At 47.5% G+C, this 24,186-nt stretch overlaps 1 protein-coding gene across 8 annotated transcripts in view; it reads left to right on the top strand.

Moving 5' to 3' along the window:
* Nucleotides 1–24,186, top strand: part of CNOT3 (CCR4-NOT transcription complex subunit 3) — a 1,075,180-nt gene that overhangs the window by 797,665 nt on the left and 253,329 nt on the right. For all 8 annotated transcript variants that reach the window (XM_078655004.1, XM_078655002.1, XM_078654999.1 and 5 more), the window contains 2 exons: nucleotides 18,694–18,799; nucleotides 19,107–19,281. In XM_078655004.1, coding sequence (XP_078511130.1) covers nucleotides 18,694–18,799; nucleotides 19,107–19,281 — 281 coding nt within the window. The remainder of the gene's footprint in view (nucleotides 1–18,693; nucleotides 18,800–19,106; nucleotides 19,282–24,186) is intronic.

The raw sequence follows: 24,186 nt of genomic DNA, 5'->3' as shown, positions 1-24,186 counted from the left end.
ATATATGCAGCCCTGCATTTTAACTCCTGTATTAGCGTGCAGTGTCGTCATTTTTTACCCCTCTAAATTGGACCGGGCTGGAACCTGATCCCAACACACTTAGCGATTGTACCAGAAGCACTTGCCCTCCCTTCTCCTTGGATGTTTTGTGGTTTTGTCCTCTTTTCTCCTTCAACCTGGTCAGTTTGCCTACTCCCATATGCTCTCTGTTAAAGCTGTTTTGATGGATTACAAGCACTTTGATGCAGCTGTTTTACCCTTATTTCTTACACATCAGTTTTCTGTTAGGCCAGCAGGACAAGGTTTCTGAAAGTGAAGAGCCTCCTAGATTTCGGCAAACCAATTCTCTGCTCGGGTGTATTATGTGGCATAGTTGTGAAACCTCACAATGTAATCCACTTACATCCCTTCTTATGACCAGTCAGTCTTCGTTTGTCAAACCTTGGCTCAACCTTTTGCAGCTGTGGATTCGAGCAGTCGTGCTTCAGCTAAGGAACAAGTGTAAAGCATTTAAATCTCACCAAAACAATTGATGAAGAAAAAAGCACCTCTCAAATCTGACTCCAATTTATAAAAACAAACTGTTTATATTAATTTATGGACACCAAAACGAAAAAGAACCACTGGAGGGTTCTAGAGATATAGGTTTTTAAAGAAACAATTCGAGACTTTTCACTCAAACACGAACAAGCATTGGCAAATTCAATTAACTTGACACTTGAAACTTTTTGCTGAAAAAGATTCTTTCAAGGTTGTATGCTGTTACTTTGGGTGACCAACTCTGCCAGACAGGGGCACCAACAAGGTCCAAAGAAACAGTTAACTTCACAAGAAAAGCAGTTTCCAGTCCAGTTTTAGCATTAGTGGCCACTTTTCATTGACTTGTATGGAGTGGTCCTGATGCAAGGGATAGAGGTGTAAAAACCTGGGTCGGGTCGGGGACAATCGATATTTGCCCGGCGGTATTGCCTCTGTGACCCTCTAGTTATTTAATCAATGAAGAGGCAGGCGCTGGAGACTGGAAAGCAGGAAACAAGGTTTTTATTCTCTCCGGAGGAGAACACAACGAAACGGACAGAAGGTATCGTTCTGAGGTGCTCTAACTTACGTTTGAGGCCTGGCCCCTTATATACAGTGTTTGTGGTTTTTATTATAGTTTACATACATGTGACAAAGCTTTGATATACGGAAAGACATTCCCGGAATCCCCCTTTGGGGCCCGTTCCCACACACATTTACAGTTGAAATCCCCACCCTAGTCATAACAGGTGATGAGTATCACGCAGCTGGATATTCCGCTGATTCACGGAATGTGGGGGGTTTGATCGGGTCTCATGGAGTGGGGGCTTTGATCAACCCGGGGATCCTTTGATGGGGGACGCTTTCTATTGTACGGGGAGGGGCAAGGAATGGTATCGGCAGAGCTGGGTGTCGGCCTGGGAACGGGGAAGACAAAACGGGCACACGGGGAAAAGGGGTTTGCATCTAAGGGCCGGAGATCATGAAAGGGAAGCAGGGAGGTGTCGCGCTGGGAACAGGATGGGGGCCTGGGGCAGAGCAGCGCCGAAGAGGGGTTTATGACTCAAGGCAGGTGCAAGCAGGGGGTGGTCAGCGTGCAGGCTTAGTGAAGGCGAAGGGCTATGTCAGGGGCCAGCGGCATGCAAAAGGGTTCGTTCTGATCGGGGCATCTTAAAAAAAATGGCGGGCGCGCACGACAAAAGTGTGGCATCAGGGGAAGAGGCAAGATGGCGCAGATAATGTTCACCAAAACGTACTAATTTTCAACAGTCCTCCCTTTAACATATTCAAGACATCTTGCTGGTTCATTTTCTACTCGGTTCTGTTGTGATGGGCATGAGAAAGGAAACGGTAGGAACCCTAGAGGAAAAGAGTTGTAAACAATACATTTTAACATTTCTGGTTTTTAGGAGGTGGGCCTATTTGATAAATCTTGATAAAACTTGTTCAGCAGGAAAGTCATAGGAATGTAATACAAAAACGATTCTGTAGCGTGAGCAGTAAGTACATTTCATACTGGCAGGTGATTACATATATTGGAGCATGATCAATACAATGGCGGCTGGGAGAGAAATGAGGTCTAGTAGAAACGGCGATTGGGGATGTCAAATGTTCTTTGCTGCCTTTCGTTGGCGCTGTTGAGCACCGGCGGTGGAGCTACGAGTCCAGCTCTGTTCTAAGTTCTGCGTTGCAGGGCACGACCCTTTCCTCGCGTTTCTGGTCGGAAAGGTCCTTTTCGCCCTGTGTCCTTTGAGGTGATTGTCAGAAAGTTCAAATGGAAGAAGAGCGTACAAAACAGTCCATAGGGTAGGTCAGAGGAAAAGGGGGATGGAGCAAGGCCAAAGTAGGAACAAACTAGGGGAACGAGAGACTTCAAATAGGCGGGCGTGTGACCGAATTCAGAGAGCGGGGACTTGTCGACAGGCACTGGACATCGAGCAGGGGCATCAGGTCGACCCTTTCTTCTCATGTTGTCGAAAACAGTGCCTCGTCCTGCAGCTCTTTTCAGTCGTGGTCTCGCCTTGGCTAATGTCGCAGGTGTTCCTTAGTCTGCAGTCGGGCCTCGTGCTCCCACATCCGGTCCTTCTCTCCTCCAACAGCAGTACCCTTAAACAAGTTTGAAAAGACAGTCTTTAGAAAATTTGCAGATGAAGATAATCAAAAAGTCTATTTCTCTCCCAGCTCCAGGCAAAGAATGAAAATGCCCGTTATATTTAGTGGTCACAACTGGCATATGAATGACCGGTGACGGGTTTGTTGGATTTACTATGACTTTCCTTTACAATTAGTTATTACACAGGTATTTTGCTGAGAGACGAACATGGCTAAACATTTCCTTTCTATTGATGCATTCTGCTTTTCAACTACTACGGGGTTTATTTTGATGATTTCTTTACCTTGGGCTAGTCTGTTAACCTCGTAAAACATCATTCTGGGTCCTACGTAACCTTTTACAGCCCGATTACTTGATTAGAAAGGACAGGGGTTTTATGGGAAACAACCAGGGACATAGGAAACTTGTGGTAAGGGCATAAGTCGACCCATCTCTCACGACTGGAAACGAGGGGCAGTTTCATAATTCCAGTTTTTGGGCGGCTGATACAGGGGGGTAACAGGGGTGATCATTTTTCCGGTTTGGGTATTGCGACAATTCGGGGAGGGGAGGGTCGCGTATTCTGAGGTCCTTGTTTTATACTATAGGAGCCGTTGACATGTAGTTCCCTTATTTTCGGGTCAGATTAGGGAACTTCTGTCGTCTTACCTGTCCTTTCCCTTACGGCCCAACCTTGGTTCATTGACTTCTAGCGGAAAAGGAGAGGTAACGACGCGGCCTCAGGGTGATTGTATTAAAGACAAGTTTTTGTGCAAATACTGACGGTATTTGAAGCCAATTAGGTGGTGTGCTAGGGGTGGCAGTCTGCCAATTTCGGGGCTAATCACTCGGAAGAGTGGGAGTGCAAAAATAGAGGGAGAGAGAGAGAGAGAGAGAGAGAGAGAGAGAGAGAGAGTGCAACGGCAGACTAAATAGTACACGTGCAACAGAGAGGGTGGCAGTGTATTCAAGAAAGGCTATTTAGTGCATTACACAGTAAAAGGCATTCACGGGTCTGCGTTAGAATCTTGTAATCATGCAGTTTGAGCATTAGACAGGGTAGAGGGAACGTGCTTTGAGAAAAAAGGGAAAGAAGAAAGGAGGTACCATTTTGTCGCACTTCTCGCATTCTCGGTCCTTCGACCAGTTGGGTCAACGCCTCAGTCACACACACACATTCCCTCATAGTTTCGCATCATACGTGACATGGGTTCATTCGTCCGGTCTGGTTTAAGGGTGATCACTTTTTATCAGGTTGTGCTAATTTCTTTCGGGTTTGTTCGATACGTGAGTAGTTTACAGGCGTGCTTAGACACCACCTTGCGGTGCCAGTCCGCTTCGTGTATTAGACATGGCGAGGCTTCAGATCTTCGCCACACCTTGGCTGTAATCTCTGATGTAACCTGCAGAGGGAGGAAAAAAGGGGGGTGGGGGAGACAGCATTCGCACGCATTCAAATACATGGATTCATAAGTCCTTCACTTACCTCTTACTCGTCTTTCCTCCTTGGGGCAGGGTCCCCGGGGATATGGTTTCTGGAGTCGAGGGGGGGTAGTGTGTCCATATAGGTCGTGTGCGGGGAAACGTAAAAAGGAAACCAGAGGTGCCTAGTGCGAGGTATCTAGTCAAAGGATGTATCTCACTATCGGGGTCCTTAAACCTCTTTCAACGCTGTGGCGTTCTAAGGTTCTTCGGTTCTTGGGTCCCTGATACTTTGGAACGTGGTACTTTATAACATTTATATTATTTCATTTCACCCTCCTTTTATATTCCCTCATTTACACCGTTCGTTTTACCCATCCTTGGAAGTCAAGGTCTTCCTCTACGCGAGAGTTCGTGGGTCAGTCGCGTACTTTGAAGGCGGAGTGTCGTGTTGTCGATCCGATCCGTCCTCCGGGGCTGGGCAACCATCTTCTTTTAACCTTAAAGAGAGAGCAGAGTAGGGTGCACAGAAAAGAACTTTCCCACCGATCCCATATTTTTAAAATAAAGCATGCAATACCCGTCCATAGTTTCAAAAACTTTATTTTGTAAAATTATTTCAGCATGGATTATGAGGGTGCGGCCGTATTTGGCCGGTCGTGGTAACGGCTAAAGTGCTTACAGTGGGGGGGTGTCGCTTGCAGCAAAAATATCGGAAAGTTTTACTCATTTCATTTGTAAGAAACTAAAACGTCTATTAATTGGCTGGGGGTTCGGGGGCATTTATTTTCATAATTTAGAAGCATAATCACAATAGTTGTAATCAGATTTCCTATATGCATACCGTACGTGAGCGTCGTAAATGAGGTTTACATCAATTATAAAAATATAATACATTGTACATTTGTAATCAACATTTGTAACGGGGATCCTTTCATACTGTTCGTCGAGTGAGTTCTCCTTGTCTTTTCTAGCCAAGTGTACAAAGGATCATATAAAATCTCAGAACATCAAGTTTATATTAGTGCGAAGGAACACCACGAGGTGTTCGTAAGTTCCGATTGATACCAGCGCCATTTTGGGCGGGGCCGGCTCAGTCCGGAAGCAGCATCAGGGGAAATGTTTCCCATTACTGGCAGTTTGGACCAGAGTCCTTTTCGGCAGTTCTAGAATTCATGCTAACAGAAGGAGTGGCAATGTCATGTTTGTTTCGTTGGCGATCAAGGCAGCCGTCCCTTACCGGAAACCTGCAAAGGCCGAAGGTTCCGTCGGGGACCTTTGTAGGATCTTCAAGGCTGCGGAGATGCTGTCGGAGATGGGGGTTCGTGCTCCAGGGGGCAAATGTCCGAGTTATATGGCTGGTCAAAGTTACTCTAGTGGCCGGGGCCCGTCTTCCAGCGGACCCAGACGCCATTTTGAGGCCCTACCGGGGCCACTCTCGTCGAGTTTGCAAGAGTGGAAGAGACCCTTCGGAGTGAAAGGAAGAGGTCCCTGTTTTGTGAAAGCGGGACGTTCGGCTGGGGTGCAGCTGTGATGCCCCCACCTGGGGGGCGAGGGAGACTGGTTCGCATCGTCTCCCTCTCCCGGTGCACTCCATGCCGCTCCTTTTCATCGCCCCGCATGAAGGTTTCTCCACATCCGGTGTTCCCCAAGTCCTGTGCTCGGTGCTGTGGGAGTATGGCCACCATTGCACGTTCGGTGCTGCGCAAGTACTGGGGTGCCACCATGGTGTGTTCGGTGCTGTGGAAGTATGGGCACCATCGCCTGACTGGGGGTGTTCGGCGTCGGGCCGGGGGCTGGGAAACCTCCTACCGGTGGAGGTGGGAGAGGCTCGTCCGCGTCGCCTCTCCCTCCCAGCCCAACTTGGACAAATTGTTGTGGAGGTACGTGCAGGACATCCCGCCGTCCAGAGCTGCTGCGGCTGTTACGGAAGAGAAAAGGAAAAAAGGTGCCTCGTTCTCCTCTGGACATGTGGCGGGACTACCTACAACAGCCCGGGCTGCTGGCTCCTGCCTCTCCTCCGGCTCCCCCATACGTTAAGATTTCCTGACCAAGAGTTGGCGGCCGGGTCCGCCTTATATGGGTTGCCGTTGGTTGGGCGTAGCCGTAACCCTGCCCAACTTTGGAAGGTTCCAGAATGGGGGGGGGGGGGCGAATGTTCTGTTTGACTTTCATTTTTCTACAGTTTTACCGTTATTATTCCTTGTTTGTTGTGCTAAATTAAAAGTTCAAGTTCATTAATGGTCTACGGATTTTGTTTTACCATTTCTTTCTTTCAAGGTTGCTTTTATGCTAAGTTTCTGCTAACAGAGGTTGAGTAACACGGAAACACGTGTAGAGGGATGACGCAGATTTGTACATTACATACACACAAACTCAGACGGGGGACAGTACAAGTACGACATACAAAGACCCAAGACGAATATAAACAGTTATTGGTCATAATTATCTCTTTCCGTCTGTGAATTTGAAACGAGGCTGGGTTCCTGTCTTGACGTTGCCCGACCTAGGAGAACTTGAGCATGCCGCTGAGATTTTCCTGGCGAAATCTGTGCCATCGGGCATAATCAAACGTGGTGGTTCTGTCTGGTCTGTCTATGTAAGTCGGGTTCTTCTTTGTCTCGCGCTTTTTCCCGTACTGCCGGTCTGTCGTTCCTGTCGGCCCTTTGCCTTTACTCACGCTCAGTAGAGTCGGGCATTGGGCTTTCCAGTGTCCGACATACCTACAGAAAGCGCATTGGTCTGGCCCTAAGTCTAGTCGTCTTTTGCACAGTGTCGGGGGATAAGTTGTGGGTAGCGGTGTCCTGGGGTTGTCCTGTCGGTATATTTCTCTACTTGGTTTGTCCTCGTCTTTTCTCTGTCGTTTCGTAGCCTCTCTGCGCCACATACCCAGACTGTCGAGCATAATTGGCGTTGTCTTATTATTTCGAAGGGCTATTTCTAACGTTTCTATTTTATCAAGGTCAAAGGATCCTGCCAGTGGCCACTGTTTGTCTTGACTATCTTCGGTATACCTGTGCCACAATTTATTATAGGCTATGGTGACTAATCCATAGTTTATGAACATGTCCTTATTAGGGGTGCCTTCTAGTGGAGCTATATGGTCCACCTCTAATACACGGTCCGGGCTAAACAGGCTATTCATCAGTGGGGAGAAGACAGACATGACGGCTCGTAACGAGGGACTAAAAAGTCAGCACTGCCTATCTTATCACTAGGTGCAAAGACCGTACAGAATATTTCTATTCGACGTTGTTTGCAGGCAGTGAATACCTCATGGATCAAAAAAAAATGATAATAAAAACCAAACGACCAATAAATAACAATGGGGAGAATGAGTAGGTCCGCAAAGATCTGCGTTACCTACCCTTTTCACTATCTGCAAAAAGGGTGGTCTCTTCCCTGTTTGCAGACAGGGAATCTCCAGGAAACAATAGTTTTTCGAACAACAGTTCAGTTTCAAGTAATTATTGCGTGGGGGAGAAAAATAAGCACGGCTGCCGCCCTACCTATCCTCCACTGCTTGCAAAGAGAGAGAGCCTGTTGTTTCTCCGTTTGCAGACAGTGAATCTCCAAACAAATAAAAAAGAGCAATACTAGTATTTTTAAACAAACAAGCAATCAAGCAAATTTTCGCAACTTGTCGTGGTAACACGACCTTACCCGGACCGTATGGACAGTTTCTTGTCTTCCGAATCCAGCGCCCGATCGTCCTCTTTTTCTCGTATTTCTCACGGCACTCCTGATGGTTCCCAGTCAGGACCGTAGATCACTCGAGAGAGGTCTGTTCGGAACTAGTGAAGTTCGGATGATCGGCTGCCAGACGAGGGTCTATTGGGCAAGAGCTCTCCCGATCGTTGCAGTCGTTCACTCTGTCGTCGGGACCTCTCCCACTGGATCCACGAGTCGCTGATAGGCCCCACGTTGGGCGCCAATTGTAAAAACCTGGGTCGGGTCGGGGACAATCGATATTTGCCCGGCGGTATTGCCTCTGTGACCCTCTAGTTATTTAATCAATGAAGAGGCAGGCGCTGGAGACTGGAAAGCAGGAAACAAGGTTTTTATTCTCTCCGGAGGAGAACACAACGAAACGGACAGAAGGTATCGTTCTGAGGTGCTCTAACTTACGTTTGAGGCCTGGCCCCTTATATACAGTGTTTGTGGTTTTTATTATAGTTTACATACATGTGACAAAGCTTTGATATACGGAAAGACATTCCCGGAATCCCCCTTTGGGGCCCGTTCCCACACACATTTACAGTTGAAATCCCCACCCTAGTCATAACAGGTGATGAGTATCACGCAGCTGGATATTCCGCTGATTCACGGAATGTGGGGGGTTTGATCGGGTCTCATGGAGTGGGGGCTTGATCAACCCGGGGATCCTTTGATGGGGGACGCTTTCTATTGTACGGGGAGGGGCAAGGAATGGTATCGGCAGAGCTGGGTGTCGGCCTGGGAACGGGGAAGACAAAACGGACACACGGGGAAAAGGGGTTTGCATCTAAGGGCCGGAGATCATGAAAGGGAAGCAGGGAGGTGTCGCGCTGGGAACAGGATGGGGGCCTGGGGCAGAGCAGCGCCGAAGAGGGGTTTATGACTCAAGGCAGGTGCAAGCAGGGGGTGGTCAGCGTGCAGGCTTAGTGAAGGCGAAGGGCTATGTCAGGGGCCAGCGGCATGCAAAAGGGTTCGTTCTGATCGGGGCATCTTAAAAAAAATGGCGGGCGCGCACGACAAAAGTGTGGCATCAGGGGAAGAGGCAAGATTGCGCAGATAATGTTCACCAAAACGTACTAATTTTCAACAGTGGATGCTAAAGATGCTGTGCTGTGAATTTCTTTTTGGTTTAGCAGAAGACCAGTCACCAGGCACAACAAAACCAGCGGTTCCCTTCTTTGGGCAATAACTAGTCTTCTGGGCAACCAAACTACACTCCAACAGCTTTCTCAAGTCGCATTCCAACAGCTTTCCTGGGTCTAGCAGACTCAGTGCAACTTTTCGGTGCTGGATTTCGGTCTCCCAGGCTGTTTTGCGGCAAAGAGCAATGATCCTGTGATCTAGACTATCAATTTGCCCCCAGACAGGCTTCCTAGCTAACAGTTAAAAATTGCTGTGCCAGCCAGCCATGGCAAGCTGGGAGTCATGCATTTGCCTTGTATCACTCATGGTGGCACAACTAGTGCTGCAGACCGATTAGCAACACTTCAACTAAAAAGCCCCAGGTAACCGTGGTGCCATATATTAGGGACTCATAATTAAGTCAAGTTATGACAATCAAGGGTAAGCCAATTAAACGTACATTTTTAAGGGTCATAGCACATGCATGGAGTCCTGATTAGAAGGGCTCAGAGCATTTCTGATTACTACACCAGTATCCAGTAGTCAAAATGGGGAAGAAATTGGTATTGAACCTGCAAAAAGGCGGTTTCCTCACACCAATACACACCAGGACGAATTTCAGAAAAGCATCTATCCATCCTGCTATAGGAGGTGCATTCAGAGAAAGACATTCGTTAATCCTGCTCCTTCTTAGTCCCACAAAATTACAGAGGCCTTCGGTCTATCTTGGACTTCTGTCCCCTAAACTAATTACTGCAGAAGGAGAAATTCACAATGCTCATATATGCACTGATCGCTTCTGCCTTAGACTCTGGGACTGGATGGTGTCCTTTAGATGTCAAGATGTGTATTCTTATATACTCCTCTCACAGTACCACAGTGGTTATTTAAGGTTTGAGGTGTTCAGTAGCATTGTCGGTGGTAGAGCTCCTCAGGTGGTTACGAAAGTGATAGCCGTGGTTGCAGAGGTTGCGAGTTCCTGTAGAACTGTACTTCACTGACTGGCTGCTGAAGGCGGACTTACCCCAGGCAGTGGTGGACCACCTCTCTGAATGACAGTGGAACTCGTAACATCATTGGGGCTTACCATAAAGGAGTCAAAGTCTCATCTGATTCAGTCAGACACTTCTATTCATCGGAACAATCTTGGACACAGTAACGTTCAATGCATTTCCTCTGCTGCAAGTCCAGGATATTTGGGCTATGATCTTGATGTTTCAGTCTTGATCATGGATCCAGTTGAGGATGACTGAGAGGCATATAGCCCTCTTGAGCTTGTGCATTCTTCTTGTCAATTATACCACCGACACATGCAAGTCCTACAATCAAACTAACATTTCTATTTGGTTCTCCACCCGGTCATTGTGGCTTGCCATGACCCCATGCCTGCCTCACCCTTCCTTTCACTCCTGTGGCGACGGTAGGGGCTACCAGCCATGTTCTTTTCAACTGAGCCACCACGGCCAACAGGTTTCCTACCTTTTGGTGGACTTGGACGCAGCTCCAAAGTCCTTTGGGAACTAAGACCAGAGATCTGCCCAAATCACCCCCCCACCCCAGCAGCCTCCTAACCCCTTTAGTATGCCCTCGCACTTACACTATTGGCAAGCCATAACTTTGGTCTAGTGGGTGCTTCAAATTGTAAGACGGGTTACACCCTGTGCACCTCCCACTCCTGAGAGCCATGCCACAGTTCAAGGATCAGCTGACGGAGGACCAGCTCCTTATTGTGCTAGGAAGTGCAGGTTCTTTTGGCCAGAGGAGCCATCATAAGGGTGCCAGCATCAGTAATAGGCCTTGTTTGCTACTCCCGCTACTTTCTGGTGTGAAAAAAGGATGGATGCCCCCCCCCCACCCCCCATCCCCCATCCTATTGTAAATCTGTGCCCCCTCAATGCCTTCCTGAGGAAGAAGAAATTCAAGATGCGAACACTTGCTCAAGTCTTGTGCATTGGATCCAGGAGACCGGATGGTAGTGTTGGACCGCAAGCTGCCTATTTTTATGATCCCATCCTGCTGACCAATCGGCGTTGCCTGCAGTTTACGGTGGGCCAGGAGTATTTCCAGTTCACTGTTCTCCCCTTTGGTCTCACTAGTGCCCCTTGGGTGTTCACAAAGGTGATGACGATGGTGGCTGCATATCTGCAGAGGTTGGGGTTACCAGTCTTCCTTTACCTTGACGACTGGCTGCTGAAGTTGAGCTCACCACAGGCAGTAGTCACACACCTCCAGACTGTGACTGACCTTTTGTATTCACTAGGGTTCACTATCAACATGCCCTCCCTCTTGAAGCCCCCTTTCATCAGAGTAATTGTGGACATGGTGCAGTTCAGTGCCTAACCTCCAGGTTAGAGAGCCCAGGACATCTGGGCTATGATCCAATATTTCAACCTCAGTTCTGGATTTTGGTGAGACTGACTGAGAATGCTGGCTTTTATGGCCTCCTGCATCTTGCTGGCAAAATGCATTCAATGGCATATCCCGGATCTGCAGTGGCATCTTAAATCCCAGTGGGAGCAGAATCTGGGAATCGTTCCAACCTGGTTTAGATTTTAAAGGAGACTTCAGAAGATATGCACTGGTTCTTAACGAACTGCAATTTGGCCAGCAGCAGACACCTCTCCTTTCCCCACCCAGAGATTTCAGCGGTCAGTGTTTGCTTCTTGACTGGAGCGGCAAACCAGTGAAAACTCTGCTCCATATCAGCCTTCTGGAGTGGAGGGTGATTTGCTTGGCATTGATAGCTATCCTGCCTTCCTTCAAAGGGGAACTGTTTCAGGTGCTCTCTTGTTAGCTCTGCACGGCTTCTCGTCCTTCTTCTCTTCTTTTTCTTGTGATTTCTGTATCTGAGAAAGGAAGGTTCAGGGTGCCCCTAAATACTAAATTAGGGGCGTTGCAGGTAGGTAAAGGGCAGGGACCAATAGGTCCCTTCTCTGTGGTGGGTACACCCCCCTATTCTGCCACTCTCCAGTGGGAGGGGGGGCATGAGCCTGTCCCGGGTTGGCTGGGTCCCCCCATCCTCAAGTTTGTGCTTCACCTCGCCGCCCCCACCTTAGAAGTGGAGTTCGCAGGGGTGGGCAAACCTCGCTTCCTCACTTGTTTTTCCCACCGGTTCTCCCGTCCAAAGTGGGGAGTAGAACCAGTAGGGACCAGTTGCTGAAAGCAGCAAATGGTCTGGAGAGGCTCACAAAGTCGGCATGCCTTTGTAGCTTCTCCTTCGTGAACCCTGCCCATCCTGGGAGAGGAGACTTGGCACCTCGTCCCAGGATGGCATTGTTTCAGAACCCCAAGAGTAGCAAGCTCCAGAAGGTCCAGAAACAATTCTGGTAGAGGTAGCCTAGGCAGCCACTCAGTCAGGTCACTGGGAGTTGGTCGAGTTTCAGGGGGCATCTCTAAGACGCCCTCTGTCGTGCATGTTACATTAGATCCCACACTGGCATCCGTGTGGGTTTAATGTGCTGAGAAGTTTGGTACCAAACTTCTCAGTCTTCAGTGTAGCCATTATGGTGCTGTGGAGGTCGTAATGACAAACTCCCAGCTCCATATACTCTTAATGGCAGCACTGCACTTAGTGCCCAGGAATGGACCTGGGTACTGTAGGGGTACAGGGTTCATGCACCTGTACCCTCACCACTGGCATAGGGCACCCAGCTAGAGGGGTGACTGTATGCCAGGGCAGTGGTTTGTGGGCATGGCACACAGGGATGTGCCATGTTGACTCGTCACTTTGTTCTGCACCAGGACACGCAGCCTGCAAAGGCAGTATGTGTGTGTGTGTCAGGGTACAGGGCCTCTAAGGGTGTCCCAATAAGTCCAGGTACAGTAAGTGCTGCAGCCCTTAGATGCCTTCTCTGGTCACAGTGCCCTGGGTACTTATGGTACCATTTACCAGGGGCTCACATGTGGCCAGAGATGCCAATGCAGTTTTAGGGAAGGAACTCCCCACTTTTGACGGGAGGCCCTGGGTATCTGATTAGCAGGAGCCTGGTATGGAGCCTCGTTTTAGGGGCCCGGGTGAATGGGTGGAGGGGGTTTGGGTCTAGTTCTGGGGTAAAGGTTTTAGGGCTCAGGGCGGGGAGAGGTAGGGGTAGAATTCTAGGGTAAAGGATTTTTGGCTTGGAGCGTAGGTGGTTTTAGAGCTCAGGGTGGGGAAGTCGAGTTCTGAGGTGAAGGTTTTAGGGCCTGGTGGAGGTTGGGGTTGAGTTCTGTGGTGAAGGATTTAGGGCACAAGACGCAAGGGGTTAGGGTCGATTTAAAGTCTGGGGGGTGGGTTGTAGGGCTGAGGGCACAGGGGCTGTTGTGTTTTAAAGGCTGGGTGGGATTAGTATTTATGGTTGGGGTCTGCTTTTAGATTTGATGGCGTGGGGCTGGAGGCTAGGTCAGAACCGAAACCATGTATATGCCTTTACCAAATATGCCTTTACAACTAAATTAGTTGTAAAGACGGGCGTGGTTAAGAGGCAGTAGTCGTTAAGATCGCGATGTTCAGGCATGCATAGTTGGGGATTGCGTGGCTGCAACATACAATCCCAGCTAAATGGTGTCTAACAAATAAGGTGTTACCAAAGGAAAGCAGACAGGCTGGTAAAGGGAGCAGAGAGGGGAACCCAATTGCCAAACCAGTTTCCCCAGGGGTGTGTAGCATTGAGGTAGCCACACCCCAGGGGTGGGCTGGTAAGATCTGAACACCGAGAGAGGGGTCTCACAATCTTGGGAGTCAGCACAATGGACACAAATAGCCAGAAGCCACACTCCACAGGAAGTGGTCACCAGGTGGGAGGGAACCTGGTAGCCCATTGGCTAGCAACGCTATCCTACCCTCAGGGCTTTTCCGGAGCACAGAGAGGGCACCCTTTGCAACCAGACCGTATATATCTACCGACTGGAGGAAGGGCCGAAGGACTGCCCTGCTACACTGATCGACCTGCAAAGAGGCTGCACTGAAGAGTACTGCACTTGTTGCACCTGGTGGCTAGTGAAGGAAGGGACTGTGCTTGCCATGTCCTGCTCAAATGAAAAGTTGCTTCCAGACCACAGCAAAGCCAAAAGAATCCCAAGGGCCAGTCGACTGGCCTCCTGCTTGCAGCACAGGGACACACACAGTTGAAGAAGCCTCCTGGGGCAAGTTGCTAGGAAAAGTCTATATGCCGCTACCACCGCTGCTGTGCAGGACCAAGACCTGACGCACAGAGTTGCACCCAAATTCGCTGAGCCTGGGATTGCTGCCCAGGGCGTGGCTGGAACCATCCGAAGTAGAGTTGTCAACCCAGGAAGGATTGGCCTGTGCCCGGGGCACCAGTTGACGAGTAGTGCATTGGTGTTTAAACTTCGGTCAGACCGGAGGGGACTTCATGGGACTTTGAGGCTGCAACAGGGTTGCTTCTTCAGCATCCTTTGAGCATCTTCAGCGTCTTTAATCCGATGTATCAGGACCACTGCATAGGAATGCATTGAAAGTACCTGGAACTGCTTGAAGACTGCTTTTTCTGTGTAGTTAAGTTTCTAATGATGCTGCTGGTTCCCCTGAATACCCCCTGCCAGAGTTGGTTGCCTCAAATACTTCAAACGACCCCATTGACACCCAGTGTTCCAGCATTTACTGCCTCACTTGCCGCTATATTTACTGGTCACAGTTCACTGTTGCCTAGCAACAGGCCACATTGCAGATTGTGTCCTGACGCCACCCATTTTCCTGCTGGTGCCGATTCCCCCCTCCCTGCCCGCCCCTCCCACGTCCTAGGAGTGTTAATGGAGGCCGCAGCACTGCCGTGCCAAAGGCAAGCCTGTCTGCGCCCGTTAACCCCAAGAACGCCACTCAACCTCCTTCCTGGGGTACCTCCACATCGGCCTCAGCCAACGGGTCACCGAACCCGTGCACACAGCCGGACACAAACTCAACGCCAGCTTTACTTCCAGCAATCAAATCAAATTCACCCACATCATAGAACTCACATGGACTGACCAGGCCATCGTCCACTTTACCTTCTCTGATGCCCTGCCTACCATCTCCAAGTACCATATCTCTACCTCCCCGAATTTGGGGCAAAGTAACAGACACTGACGCAAACCCTCGGCACCACACAACATAAAACTACAGCAGACCTTGACCAGGCCGTCCAGAACTTCACTGCATGGATCACCAACAGTGGTGATAGTCGCCCCGCTGAAACCAGCTAAAGCCAACAAAACTTCCAAACTAGCCACAATGTACACCCCAGAGCTCAGAACCACCTCTGCTTCAAAGAAGTCAAGAACGCAACAACCGTCGACCGCATCGACACCGCTACCAACCACATGAAAGAACTCTACAAAATTTTCAAGGAGTTCTCCAACCCGACAGCCACAGAGACCACCGTCCACCCCCAAGAACTCTGCGACACCCTCTCAAACAACTTCTACGACAAGATGGACACCTTCTACAACACACCTCCTTTACCACCCTCCGCTTCGACAACCTCAACCAACCAGGTAACACCAATCGAACGATAACCACCTGGTCTCCTGTCACCACTCAAACTACCACAGCCATCATGTCCTCCATCCACTCTGGAGCACCCACTGACCCTTGCTCCACCACCTCTTCAACCTCAGAGGCAACCCTATCAGCATAGAACTCACAAGCATCCTCAACACTTCCATCTCTAAAGCAACCTTCCCAAACGGATAGAAACATGCAGAGGTCAGACTGCTTTTAAAGAAGTCCTCTGCCGACCCCAGCAATCTCAAACTACCGACCGATCTCCCTGCTCTCCTACATAGCTTTAACATCTCCTATGCTGAAGACATCCACCTTTTCCTTTCGCTCACCGAGGACCCCTCAAACCTCAAAACCAGCTTCTACAACACCATGACCAACATAGCCAAATGGAATAAAGAAAGCTGCCTCAAACTCAATTCCGTCAAAACCGAAGTACTGATCTTCGGGAAGAACATCTCCGCATTGGAGCACAGTTGGTGGGCAGCGGAACTCCGAATCAACACCAACAGATCACGCATGCAACCTCTGCATCATTCTCTACAGTCAGTTAACCATATAATGACCAGTCAATGCAATTCCCTCCTCCTTCCACACCCTTTGTTCGGTCTGCAGAATCTTCAGATGGATTCCAGTCAACTCCAGAAAGACATTCACAGGCACTCATAACCAGCCGTCTCAACCACAGCAATGCCCTTTGTCTGAATTATCTCCCAGCTCCTTAAGACTGCAGACCATGCAGAATACTGAGGCCAGACTCATCCTTGACATCCCCAAATGCACACACATTACCCCCCACCTCCGAAACCTCCACTGGCTACCCATCCAGAAGAGATGCCAGTTCAAGATCCTCACTTTCGCATACAATGCCCCATTCAACCAAGGACTATCCTACATTAACCATCAACTGAACTTCCACCTCCCTGCAAGATACCTGTGCTCCGCTTTGCTTGCCCTGCATCCATCGCAGCCACAGCAAGCTGCTCCTTCTGCTACATTGCTGGCAAGACCTGGAACAACCTCCACACAGCACTCTCACTGGTGGACTTCAGGAAGAAACTCAAGGCCTGGATTTTCAATAGAGACTCGCCACCTCCAACGCTTAGATTCCCCTAGGGGTGACTTTGCTCAGCTATACACATGCTGATTGATCACCCAATTTTTTCGCACACTTTTCTTGAATTTGCCAAGGTTTGTTTGCAGTTGGGTGAAAATGCTTTGATTTATTACTTGTAAAATCCATAACGCCGGAAACCTCTGGTGGATCTTTTTCGTTCTTGTGTCTACATTTTTATAAAAGCACAGATTTCTTGTGTTGTCGATTTCTTCAATTGTTTTGGTGCAGCTTAAATGTTTTGCACTAGTTCCTCTGTGTAAGCCTTGCTCCTGAGTGCCACAGCTACCCACGGTTGAACTGAGGGTTTAACTAAGAAACTGATGTAGTAAAATGGAGATTAATGCAAAAACAACAATTGATGGACAGAATGCAGAACAATGTCATACATTCACCCCAGTACAGAGATCTGGGCCTAAATCCATCGTTTTTTTGCACTTCACACCACCCCAGGTCAGACATGGCTATATGCAAATCAGCCCTGACCCTGTGCCTCATGGGAACAGTCCAGCCCGAACTGCCAAGCCATGTCTTTCCTGGACCGGAATCAAGCATCCAAGGACCGGTTTCTGGCTATCAGCCTTCATCAGCCTGGATAGCTTGACTCCAGTGGTGTGGAGAGCATGGGACTCACGTCTGAGCATACCCATCCCACTCGGGGTGACAAATGCAAAAACAACAATTGATGGACAGAATGCAGAACAATGTCATACATTCACCCCAGTACAGAGATCTGGGCCTAAATCCATCGTTTTTTTGCACTCCACACCACCCCAGGTCAGACATGGCTATATGCAAATCAGCCCTGACCCTGTGCCTCATGGGAACAGTCCAGCCCGAACTGCTGATGAAGATTATTAATCCGAAACCGGTCCCAGGATGCTTGTTTCCGGTCCATGGAAGACATGGCTTGGCAGTTCGGGCTGGACTGTTCCCATGAGGCTGATTTGCATATAGCCATGTCTGAAATAGGGTGGCTGAGTGGGCTAAAGAATGGTGATGGATTAAACCCAGATCAGTTGACTGGGGGTGAGTGTTTGATTTGCTCAAACGCTCCGTCCATCATCCCCTTTTGTATCGCTTTGTTCGCCCTAAGTGTGGCAGGGTATGCTCAGACGTGAGTCCCTTGCTCACTTGGCCACTGGATTCAAGATAGCCTGGCTGATGAGGATTATGAATCCGAAACCGGTCCCAGGATGCTTGTTTCCGGTCCATGGAAGACATGGCTTGGCAGTTCGGGCTGGACTGTTCCCATGAGGCACAGGGTCAGACTGATTTGCATATAGCCATGTCTGAAATGGGGTAGCTGAGTGGGCTAAAGAATGGTGATGGATTAAACACAGATCAGTTGACTGGGGGTGAGTGTTTGATTTGCTCAAACGCTCCGTCCATCATCCCCTTTTGTATCGCTTAGTAAAATGGAGATTACAAATGAGGGGTGAGATTGTGCACACTTTTTGTGATCTATGTACTAATAAGGTCAAGTTTCACAATGTCTGGTTGCAGGGGTCTTAGACCAACCTACCCAATGAATATTTGGTAGATTGCAATTTGCAACCCCATCGTTTGGTTGCATACGAACGCAAGGATGGTGGCTTGCAAGGAACAGCAGAACAGCGTCCCTGTGTTTGCATTCCCAGATGCTGCCAAATCTTTCCTGTTTGAGAAGAGATTGGGAGGTGGGGCAGTGGGCAGTGAAAGAGACCACTGTGTACTTTCCCTTGATACAGTCTGAAACCGTTCCCAAAGAGGATGCTGTCCAACAGAGACCAGTTTCCTTTTCCAAATGAGGTACCGTCTCCTTTGAGGTGTGAATAACTTTTTTATGGTTTGTGACCATTATGTTCATAAACCATTGATATAGTTCATTGCAAATTATTGTTAGTAGATGAAGCTACTTTCATCCCCTCTCCGAATTGTGTTTTGCAATGAGACATTAAACTCATTTGAAAATTTTATTTTGCAGTTGCAAACTCTTAAGATTTTCCATATCGTAGGCTTGGTGACTTCAAAATTATGTTGTATATCTGGCCCCGTACTCACTGTATTGAGGCACAGTCATGGATTTTTGAATTCTAATATGACATAGCCATTTATTATACTTTTTTGAGATTCTTGCATTACCTTAATGTGTTAAATGTGATTCAACATCATTTAGTAAGAAACTTAATTGTATAGTTCTGGTGTTAGTGTCTGCTCTGGCATGATTTTAGTTTTCTGCCTCTGTCTCAGGTTATAGTTCTGTGGTTGCAGAAAATACTTCTGAGTCAGCCCTCAGTAGCAGCACGCAGTCGCAAAGCAGCCAGCCAACCCATCACAACCCACCACCCAGCACTACGTGAGTACTACATATTTGCATTAGAAACAGAAAATAAACTCTGCTTGAATTACGTTCTGAGGTCCAAGGGATTGAAATCGGAGGGACATTTAGAGCCCATTGAGCTAGGGATTAAAGTTTTTGAAGATAATGTTTACTTGGTATCTCATAGAGCTAAGAGTGTAAAAGCGATAGAAGAGCTGAGGTGCAGAGTGCTGGAGAGGGGATGTCGAGTGTGTGATAGTGATAAATATATTAACGCTTCATGCAGTGCAAGCTGGTAAAACAATTAGCATATATTTAATTTATCCTCTTGTCTAATCTGCAGAAAGGAGACCAGCAGTGCCTCCCAGTCAGCCAGCAGCATAAATTCTGGGCCAAGTTTACTGTTACCCTTATCAGTGAACCCACCCAGCTCTCCTACACCCAGCTTCAGTGAAGCCAAGCCTAGCCAACCTCTCTTAAATGGGCCTCCCCAATTCAGTTCTACACCTGAGATCAAGGTGAGTGTAATACCATTTCGCATACCTGTTGAGCATGAAAGTCTTATGTCATGAATTTACTACCCATAGTCTGCAAGCTTCAAACCATGCCTTTTCTACTGTATGCACTTGTGACTTGGGCAGGGTGGAAAGATGGAAAGAGGCTTTTTATTGCGTTACTTCAGTCTGTAATTGTTTGAAAACACACATAGGTTATTTTCTTTAAATAAAGAAATTGTGGCTCTGGCATCTTCCCTCAGATCCGACCGAACAGAAATCCTGCCTGGAGTAGTCTTCACTTCAGAAACCCTTGGAGAAAACAAAACACGGAACCATAATCAGCAACCATGTTTGGGGTCTTATAATTTGGTAGGAAGGGAAGTGAGGGGACTTTTGTACACCTTACAAAATAAACCATTCACCGTTGTGAGGGAAGGGGCTTTGCAGGCAGAGGTATTCGCTAACTGCGGGCTTAAGTAGTTTCAGCACCCTGCCTCCCCCTTAAAGCCCTTAGGCACACTCGTACCTCTGTTAGCCACGCTCCACCTGTAGCGTGGCTCGCTTGTGCGTGGTTTCTCTGGGATTCTTGGTCTTCTCTGGATGCGTCTGACTCTGCCTCCGTGGTTCCCAATCCTGTGTTGATTCTTGTGGTTACCGAGAGGGTTTTGCATATGCGGCCCACCAAATCCTGAACACCGAGTCCTCCGTTGTGCTGCCTGTTGCTAGCTTCTTGTTCCGGCGTCTCCTCATGGTTCCCAGTAGGCGCATACCCCTCGGGTCTTCTTCCTGGCCTTTCATTCATGAATCTCTATTGGAGCAGGGAGTACGCTGTATGTGTCGCATTACAGATGAGCCGAGCCTTCACCCCACACTTGGTTTCCTTTAAAGGAGCCAGAATACATTCTCGTGTGCACAAATGGGGATGTAGAGAGATGTCCACCCTGCAACAACAAGAAGGGCAGGGCATGTTCAGGTAGGGCATCTTCATCAATCATTATGCATTTGCTAGTCACAGGCCCCTTGACACACCTCCCACCAGACTTTTCCTAATCAGGGAAATGAGGGATCCTAGACAAAAAAAATTGGCATTTCTATTTGCGGGGCCCTTCCGATGTCACACTTCAAAACAAAAAGGTTGAAGGGAAATAAACCAGCGCAAAACCCTGGGGTTGTTTCCTTTATTGCGGCTGTAAGAAAGTGTCTCTATATATGCTGGACCAAATTAAGGTACAGTGTGTACAGAGTCCACAGTCCCCAGAGGTTTGGCAGAGGCTAAAGTTAGATATAACCTTACCCTCTAAAGTGGTAGCTTGGTTGAGCAGTAAGGCAGTATCAGAGGACAGTGTAAAGCATTTGTTGTACACACTCAGCAAATGGTCTCACACACTCAAGAACTGAACTCTAGGCCAAATGTTGTGTATCAAAATATATAGTTTTATTTTAGCACCAACAAGGTATCAAAATATACTTTCTCAGAATGAGTTACTGTCGTTTACATACTTTGCAAATAGGCAATAGACTTTTAAGTACAGTAGTTACAGTTGTTGCAATTGGCAACACAATTTCAAACACAATGCAACATTGAGCTCAATGGGAATTTCTAGTTAAATGCCATTAGTTACTTTATGGATTACTTTTCTAACCACAGGACCGGATCCTAGATTCAGTACTGGGACAACTCCTGTAAACAGTTGATTTATAGCGTTTTTTTGTTACAGTAGTGATTTTTAAGGAATATTATTGTATTTTAAAAGTAGACAAACTTTTTCACATAGAATCACCAATGTTATCCAATGGGAGGAAATTCACTTAGCAGGTAAGTAGTGTTATCGTAACTTTTTCTTACTCCGTGGTGAATCCCGAATCCAGCACTGGTGCATCTCCTGTAAACAGTTGAAAGAATGCGTTTAAGTCATACAGGCTATTTTTAACCCCTTCGCTGCTAGGCCTTTTCCCCTCCTGTGCTGAGGCTTTTTTTGGCGTTTTGGAGTAGTGCGCGCTTAGGCCCTTGTAACTTTTTGACCACATAAGGTATCCGCACCAAATTTGCGTCCTTTTCTTCCAACATCATGTGGATTCTAAAGGCGCCCAGGGTTTGTGGATTCCCTTGGAGGGGGCCCAGAAATTAACCAAAATATAGTGATTTTTTTGTTTTTTTCAGAAAAATGGGAAAAACGGGCTGCAAATGAAAGCCTCTGGGTTTTTCCCTGAAAATGGTATCACAAAAGGGTTTGTGGGGCTGAAATCTCCATTTTCTCAGCTTTCAGGGAATGACAGACTTTTGTCAGAGAACCGAAATTTTTCACTCAGTTTTGGCATTTTTCTGGGACATAGCCTATTTTTGCTATTTTTAGAGCTTTCCACCTCCTTCCAGTTAATGGTAGAAATGAGTTTGAAAGCAATAATGGATCCTGGAAAGCTTTACATTTTCGAAAAGTAGACAAAATTCTGAATTCAGAAAGGGGTCATTTGTCTAAATCCATGAAGGTTTCGTTATAGAAACTAACAGTTAGATATTGGAATATTTGAAATTTTGTTGAAAAAAACAGCCTCAACGTTTTCACCTATAACTTTTTCTAATTTTGACAGCTCTTGGAAAGCAATATACCGTTACATCCGTTAGACCTTCCTTGTTGTGGGGATATATAGGACTTGTAGTTTCACCAAGAACCCGACGAACCCAGATCCAAAAACTGAGCAGCAACTTGCAATGGTATTTTTTCATTTACTGGGTATAGTGCACTTTGTCTTGGAAAATGTATACATGGAATAATCTGTATGAAAGACACCTATGTATTTCTGAATTGGGTACAAATTATAGACTTCAGAAACAGTATATAATTGCACATTTTCAAAGTTGGGAATACTCATACTAGCATGAGAATTATTGGTCATTTTTTTTTTACACAATGTCTTTCATTCAAAGGGAGAAATGCATGAAAGCTCAATTGGTAATAACAGTTGATTTACAAATCTGAATTACCCCAAGTGTCCCGATAAAAACGGTACCTCACTTGTGTGGGTCGGCCTTGTGCCTGCGACAGGAAACGGCGCAAAATGCAACGTGGTCACACCTAAATTTAGCAGTTACAAATTGACCCTTTTTTGGCAAAGTGCCTACCTGTAGTTTTTGCACCCTAGCTCTGCCGGCACCTAGGGAAACCTAGCAAACCTATACATTTTTGAAAAGTAGACACCCAGGGGAATTCAGGATGGGGTGACTCGACTGCCTACCACCAGGTTTTGTTACCCAGAATCCCTTGCAAAGCTAAGATTTTCACAAAATAAACACATTTTCCTCACATTTCTGTGGTGGAAAGTTCTGGAATCTGCGTGGATCAACAAATTTCCACCCACCCAGCGTTCCCCCAGGTCTCCCGATAAAAACAGTACCTCACTTGTGTGGGTCGGCCTTGTGCCTACGACAGGAAACGGCACAAAATGCAACGTGGTCGCACCTCAATTTCCCAGTGAAATTTTACGTTCTTTGGGAAAAAAAACTACCTTTTGTTTTTGAGCCGTAGCTCTGCCAGCACCTAGGGAAACCTAGGAAACCTATACATTTTTGAAAACTAGACACCCAGGGAAATTCAGGATGGGGTGACTCGTCTGCCTACCCCCAGGTTTTGTTACCCAGAATCCCTTGGAAATCTAAAAATTTGACCAAAAAAACACATTTTCCTCACATTTCTGTGGTAGAAAGTTCTGGAATCTGCGTGGATCAACAAATTTCCACCCACCCAGCGTGCCCCCAGGTCTCCCGAAAAAAATGGTACCTCACTTGCGTGGGTAGGCATAGTGGCTGCGACATGAAACAGCGCAAAACGCAGCATGGTCGCACCTCAATTTCCCAGTGAAATTTAGCACGATTCGGACAAAAAGACTACCTTTTGTTTTTGCGCCGTAGCTCTGCCAGCACCTAGGGAAACCTAGCAAACCTATATATTTTCGAAAACTAGACACCCAGGGCAATTCAGGATGGGGTGACTCGTCTGCCTACCCCCAGGTTTTGTTACCCAGAATCCCTTGCAAACATATAAATTTGACCAAAAAAACACATTTTCCTCACATTTCTGTGGTGGAAAGTTCTGGAATCTGCGTGGATCAACAAATTTCCACCCACCCAGCGTGCCCCCAGGTCTCCTGAAAAAAATGGTACCTCACTTGCGTGGGTAGGCATAGTGGCTGCGACATGAAACAGCGCAAAACGCAGCATGGTCGCACCTAAATTTCCCAGTGAAATTTAGCACGATTCGGACAAAAAGACTACCTTTTGTTTTTGCGCCGTAGCTCTGCCAGCACCTAGGGAAACCTAGCAAACCTATATATTTTCGAAAACTAGACACCCAGGGCAATTCAGGATGGGGTGACTCGTCTGCCTACCCCCAGGTTTTGTTACCCAGAATCCCTTGCAAACATATAAATTTGACCAAAAAAACACATTTTCCTCACATTTCTGTGGTGGAAAGTTCTGGAATCTGCGTGGATCAACAAATTTCCACCCACCCAGCGTGCCCCCAGGGTCTCCTGAAAAAAATGGTACCTCACTTGCGTGGGTAGGCATAGTGGCTGCGACATGAAACAGCGCAAAACGCAGCATGGTCGCACCTCAATTTCCCAGTGAAATTTAGCACGATTCGGACAAAAAGACTACCTTTTGTTTTTGCGCCGTAGCTCTGCCAGCACCTAGGGAAACCTAGCAAACCTATACATTTTTGAAAACTAGACACCCAGGGCAATTCAGGATGGGCTGACTCGTCTGCCTACCCCCAGGTTTTGTTACCCAGAATCCCTTGCAAACATATAAATTTGACCAAAAAAACACATTTTCCTCAAATTTCTGTGGTGGAAAGTTCTGGAATCTGCGTGGATCAACAAATTTCCACTCACCCAGCGTGCCCCCAGGTCTCCTGAAAAAAATGGTAC

Source organism: Lissotriton helveticus, chromosome 7 (assembly GCF_964261635.1).
Source record: "Lissotriton helveticus chromosome 7, aLisHel1.1, whole genome shotgun sequence".
Classification (NCBI taxonomy): domain Eukaryota; kingdom Metazoa; phylum Chordata; class Amphibia; order Caudata; family Salamandridae; genus Lissotriton; species Lissotriton helveticus.
The sequence above is the reverse complement of the archived record's forward strand: the minus strand, read 5'-3'. Positions and strand labels throughout refer to the sequence as shown.